This window comes from Erinaceus europaeus, chromosome 16 (genome assembly GCF_950295315.1).
Source record: "Erinaceus europaeus chromosome 16, mEriEur2.1, whole genome shotgun sequence".
Lineage (NCBI taxonomy): Eukaryota > Metazoa > Chordata > Mammalia > Eulipotyphla > Erinaceidae > Erinaceus > Erinaceus europaeus.
Genome location: NC_080177.1, coordinates 71637345 through 71644052, shown reverse-complemented (window position 1 = coordinate 71644052; position 6708 = coordinate 71637345). Strand labels below are relative to the sequence as shown.

Below are 6708 nucleotides of genomic sequence, written 5' to 3'. Positions count from 1 at the left end.
GACCTTGGTGACTGAGATGGCATCCTCTTTAAAGGTCCCAGGACCTCTCCTGGCTCTGCTGTTCCCTCTCTGTGGGCTTCTTGTACACAGCCAGAACCTCTCCTGGAGAGAATTCATGAGACAACACTACCTTAGTGCAAACTTGGAATTCAGTGCATACAAGTGCAGTGATCTCATGAAGGACAAAACAGCTCCAACAGACAAGAACCCTCACACCTTCGTCTATACCCTGTGGTACAAAATTGAGCAGCTGTGCAACAGGAACTGGAGAGATCGCTACCGAAACATCTATATATGGACCCACTATCCCTTCAAAGTTCTCCAGTGCTACCTGGATCAACAGAGGAAAAGCTACAGAGAGAGAAGGACCTACAGCTACATTGAATTCCACTGTGGCAAGAATGGGTATGTTGATAGCATAGAGGACTTCCGGTTGCTTGAAGAGCTCAAGAAAAAAATGTAACCACTTGCTTAGGTCTTAGTCGTGTTTAGTGTGTCCCAAGTTGTAGCCCCAGCTCACAGCAATAGCTCTTGTTACTCCGTATTTTGCTTATGCACCAATTTTTTCATCTACTTGGAGTTGCGTATCACATGGTTCCTTAATATCATAAATTTGCCCATGTTGTTACTTTGCCTGGAATGCCCTCACATACTCACTTACCTGATTTACTCTAATTCCCCCCCGCCCCGGATTTAACTCATAAGGCATTTCTTTCCAACACAGCTAGAAATTTTCCTGATATTATATCTCTTTATACCTGCCCGAGCTAGATGATTTTTCACTTCATAAAATACATTATATTTTTATGATGTGTAACATATATATCTGTAATGATATATATATATATATGTATATATATATATTATATGTCTAACATGTGTTGTGTGGTTGGTATGGGGGTGTGTGATGTAGATTATGCTCGGATATGATTTATGATCTGTTACTTGTGTGTGTTAAATGTGCACAAGACTATGTGTATAATGTTAGTATAAACATTTGTTTGCTAGCCAGAGGAAAAACTATGATCTAGCCACTGATTATGGTGATATGCTTAGTTCCATGGGGTGGAGTAGGCAGAGGTGATTGGGTATAAAACATGTAACATCTTTTCAGTTCATAATGGGCCTAGGAAACAGACTAAATCAGGCTGAGGAGAGATTATCAGGGCAAGAAAATGCAACCACCATATTCAGTGAATTTAAAGCTCTCAGAAAGAAAAAGGTTAGGAAGAATGAAGCAGTTCTGCATAAAATAGCAAACACCATCAAAAAGACAAATGTGAGAATTATTAGGATCCCTGAGGAAGAAGGGAGAGAGGAGCAGAGAACATATTTTTGAAAAATCATAGAAAAATTTCCAACTTGGGCAATGTTAAAAATATAGACATCCAGGAAATTGAATGAACACTCAATTTCCTGAAACCAAAATGGTACATATCAAGACATATCATAGTAAAACTATCCAAACGCAAGGGAAAAAATATTGCAGGGAAAGGAAGAAACTGGCATACAGAGATAGAACCATCAGGAGCACATAAGTTTCTTACTACAAACCCTAGAGGTAAGGAGGGGATGGAATGAATGACACACACAGTACTAAATGGTAAAAACTGCCAGACACGAATGCCAAATTATCTTTCAAGTATGAGGAAGAAGTAAAGATCTTTTCAAATATACAGAAACTAAAGGAATTCACCACTCGCTAAATCTGTCTTGCAAGAATTACTGAAGGGAATCCCACAGGAAAAGAAGAAGCAAAGGATTTCCAACTTCTTTTTTTTTTTTTTGCCTCCAGGGTTATTACTGGGGCTCTGTGCCTATATTATGAACCCACTGCTCCTGGAAACCAGTTTTTTCCATTTTTGTTGTTGTTGTTGCTGTTGATGTTGTTGTTGTTGGATAGGACAAGAGAGAAATCGAGAGAGGAGGGGAAGACAGAGAGGAGGAGAGAAAGATAGACACCTGCAGACCTGATCCATAACTTGTGAAGCAACTTTCCTATAGGTAGGGAGCTGGGGGCTTGAACCAGGAACCTTGGGCTGGTCCTTGTGCTTCCCAGGGAAGCAGTTAGCCTGGTGCACCACCACCTGGTCCCCTGAATTTCCAACTCTTAATGAGCTGGTCCATGGTAAAGTAGAACCAGGAACACAAACAAAACAAAACAAAACAAAACAAAGAGAGAAAAAGAAAAAAAGAAAGGAAGAAAAAGAAAAAAAACAGACACAAGAAAGAGAAGGGCAAAATGGACAGAGAGAAATAAAGTGAACCAAGACTAACTTAAAAAAATAACTGTTGTAGATATTATAAGTTAGATAAAGTACTCGTGATAAACACAAATAAAAATACAGCACAGAGATAAATATGAAACATATATATAACAAGTTCATAATAGAAAATATTCCATACAAAAGTAACAAGAGAAAGTAAACAGGAAAAGAAATAAGAAGATTAAAAAAAACCTTGAAACAGAGTCAGAATAGTTACAATTAAACCACATATAACAGTAATCACCCTGAATTTGAATAGTTTAAATTCACCAGTCAAAAGATTGAGTGTGATTGTATGGATTAAAAAGCAAGATCCGCCCCCACACGTATGGAAATCTAATTTTTGATAAGGGGGCTCAAACTATTAAATGGAGAAAGGAGAGCCTCTTCAACAAATGGTGTTGAAAAAATTTGGTTGAAACATGCAGAAGAATGAAACTGAACCACTACATTTCACCACACACAAAAGTAAACTCCAAATGGATCAAGGACTTGGATGTTAGACCAGAAACTACCAAATACTTACTGAATAATATTGGCAGCACTCTTTTCCATCCAAATTTTTTTAAATTAATAATTTATTTATTTTCTCTTTGTTGCCCTTGTTTCCATTGTTGTAGTTATTATTTTTGTTGATTATTTTTGTATTATTGTGTTGTTGATTATTATTATTTTATATTGTAGTTGATTATTGTTGTTGATTATTCCATTGTTGTAGTTATTATTGTCGTTGTTGGATAGGACAGAGAGAAATGGAGAGAGGAGGGGAAGACAGAGAGGGGAAGAGAAAGACACCTGCAGACCTGCCTCACCACCTGTGAAGCGATTCCCCTGCAGGTAGGGAGCCAGGGGCTTGAACCAGGATCCTTAGACTGGTCCTTGTGCTTTGTGCTATGTGTGCTTAACCCGCTGCGCTACCACCCGACTCCCTCCATCCAAATTTTACAGGCATCTTCAATGATATAAATCCAATTGTGGGGCCAAATGGTGGCACACCTGGCTAAATGCTTACATTACAGTGCGCAAGGACCCAGGTTCAAGTCCCTTGGACCCCACCTGCAGGGGAAAAGCTTCATGACTGCTAAAGCAAGGCTGCAGATGTCTCGCTCCCTCTCTGTCTCCACCTTCCTTCTCAACTTCTCTCAGTCTCTACCCAATAATAATTAAATAAAATATTAAAAAAATACTAAACAAATCCAATTGCAAGGAAAACTAAAATAAAAATAACCCTGTGTGATACATCAAATTAAAAAGCTTCTGCACAGCAAAAGAAGCCACCAGGAGGTGGTCCAGGAGGTGGCACAGTGGAAAAAGCACTGGATTCCCAAGCATGAGGTCCTTGGTTTAATCTCTGGCAGCACATGTACCAGAGTGATGTCTGGTTCTTGCTTTCCTCCTATCTTTGTAATTAATAAATAAAATATTAAAAAGAGAAAGAAAAGAAGGAAGGAAGGAAGGAAGGAAGGAAGGAAGGAAGGAAGGAAGGAAGAGAGAAAAGAACTTATCACCCAAACAAAGAAACTCCTCACAGAATGGGAGATTTTTATATGTCACACATCATATAAAAGGCTAATAATCAAAACTCAGCAACAACAAAACAAACAAACAAATGACCCTATCCAAAAGTGAGGTGAAGTTATGAACAGAATATTCACCAAAGAGGAGATCCAAAAGGCCAACTGACATGAAAAAAAATGGTCCAGGTCACTGACTGATGATCTCACTCACAGACAGAAGTTGAGAAATAAGAACAGGAGAAACACAAAGCAGAATTTAGAGTGGGTTTGGTGTATTGCACCAAATTAAAGGACTCTGGGTGGGTGTTCAGGTCCTGGTGCACAGTGGTGGAGGATGACCTAGGTGGGGTGGGGGTAGAGTGTTTTTCAGAAAACTGAGAAATTTTATACATGTACCAACAACTGTTGACTGTAAAATGCTAATCCCTCCAGTAAAAATAAATAAACAAATAAATAAATAGGAAAAAAACTCCATCTATTCTATGGACTAGAATACCTAGTCCATAGAAATACATATCTAAAAGAAAGACAAGCAGAAGCTTCAAGTGACAGTATTTAAGCCAATAATGTAGAAAAAAAAAAAAGCGGGAAGAGCAGCTATTCTGCCATCAGATAACATAGACTCTCAGGCAAAGAAGGTGAAAAGAGATAGTGACGGACACTACCTATTAGTCAGATGATCAATACAAGAAGACACAACTCAATAAAAATAAGTAGGGGTTGGGACAGTAGTAACCCCACATAGTGCAAAGCGCCAGGAGTGGTGCAAGGATCCCAGTTCCAGTCACCCCCCACCCGCTCCCCACCTACAGGGACGTCGTTTCACAAGTGGTGAAGCAGGTCTGCAGGTGTCTGTCTTTCTCTCCCCCTCTCTGTCTTCCCCTTCTCTCTCCATTTTTCTCTGTCCTATCTAACAATAACAACAGCAGCAGTAGCAACAACAATAACAACAACAATAATAGGGGGGGAAATGGCCTCCAGGAGCAGTGGATTCATAGTGCAAGCACCGAGCCCCAGCGATAACCCTGGACACATACACAGACACAAATCAGGACACAGAACTCTGGTGGTGGGAAATAGTGTGAAATTATACCCTTATTATCTTATAATTGTGTAAAGCATTATTAAATCACTAATTAAAAAAAAAGAAAAAAAAGAAAGACAGACAGAAAGACCGAAAGAGGATGAAGAATACAGCAAACTGTTTTCCCTCCATTCTCCTTGCAAACAAGGAACTTGAACTCAAGCCACTTTTGCTTTCATGTTGTCCCTAGAGGTTCCCTAAATTACAGTTACAGAAACATCTGCTTCCTGTGTTTCTGAACAAAACAGCATATTCTTAGAATAGATGCATTTGAAATCTCACGCAACCACGTCCCAATCACGAGTCCTTGATTGTACACTCAATAAATATGTGCCTATGGCAGTTTCCTGGCCACAGTCTCACTAGGGGTGGTGGACCTCTGCCTCCTCCCTGCTTCCACTCTGCTTTTGTGTCTTTCTTTCTCTCTTTCTTTCTTTCTTTTTTTCTTTCTTTCTTTCTTTCTTTCTCTCTCTCTCTCTTTCTTCCTTTCTCTCTTTCTTTCTTTCTTTCTCCCTCCCTCCCTCCCTTCATTCCTTTCTTTCTTTTTTAGATATTTATTTATTCCCTGTTGCCCTTGTTGTTTTATTGTTGGTTATTATTGTTGTGGTTATTGATGTCATCATTGTTGGATAGGACAGAGAGGAATGGAGAGAGGAGGGGAAGACAGACAGAGGAAGAGAAAGACAGACACCTGCAGACCTGCTTCACTGCTTGTGAAGCGACTCCCCCGAGGTGGGGAACAGAACTGGGATCTTTACACCGGTTCTTGCGCTCCGTGCTTACTTGAGCTTAACCCGCTGCACTACCACCTGACTCTTTTCTTCCTGCCTTCCTTCCTTTTTCTTCTTCTTCCTTCTGTCCCTTTCTTCTTTCCTTCCTTTCTTTTTTAAAAAAGATTTTATTTATTTATTAATAAGAACGATAGGCAGAGAGAGAAAGAACCAGACATCACTCTGGCACATGTGCTGCCAGGGATCGAACACAGGACCTCATGCTTGAGAGTCCAAAGCTTTATCACTGCACCACCTTCCACTCATCCTTCCTTTCTTTTATTATCTTTATTTACAAAATAGAGACAGCCAAAAATTAAGAGGGTAGGGGGAGAGAGGAAGGGAGAGAAAGAGAGACACCTGCAGCACTGCTTCACCACTTGCAAAGCCCCTATAAGTGGGGACCCAGGGATTTGAACCCATGTCCTTGAGCATTGTAACATATGTGCTCAACCAGGTGCACCACCACCTGGCCCCTGTCTTTCTTTTTCTCAATTGCCATTGCTCTCTTCAGGAGTCCCTCTCCCTTGCAGTGCAGAACATCACAGCTCACTATCTCTCTCTCTCTCTCTCTCTCTCTCTTTCTCTCTCTCTCACACACACACACACACACACACAAATAAACAAATAAGTTGAGTAACTTTTTTTTACTAGTCGGCTTCCATTCAGCCAAAGGAGTCAATTCCATTAGTATAGCTACTTATAGTCTGGGGACTTCAAGAAACTTGTGAACCCACTGACACTGTATGAATTCATCTTGATTGTTTCCTTTCTTGGATGAAGGAGCCATAGCTTTCATAAATTCATGTAGGCATTTATGACTGACTCTTGGTTTAGTGGCTGAAATATAAACACCACAAATATGCACATAATTACCAACAACACCACTGAAACTATCCAGAACTCAGCTTCACCAACTAGGATTGATGGTCGTAGAGAAATTTCTATTAAAATTGAGAAAGTCTGACAAAATTTCCTATTTTATAGCCACATAGTCAATGTCATGGAAATCAGTGCCATCAGGATGAAGGTACTAATTGATAGACTTATTCAAAGATGAAGGTACTAAC

General features: G+C 39.8%; 1 protein-coding gene across 1 annotated transcript; it reads left to right on the top strand.

The window, feature by feature from the left end:
* Window positions 1-781, top strand: EDDM3B (epididymal protein 3B). The gene has a single exon (XM_007537919.2). The coding sequence runs from the start codon at window positions 17-19 to the stop codon at window positions 461-463; it is 447 nt and encodes a 148-aa protein (XP_007537981.1). The 5' UTR covers window positions 1-16; the 3' UTR covers window positions 464-781.
* Window positions 782-6708: the final 5927 nt, after the last annotated feature.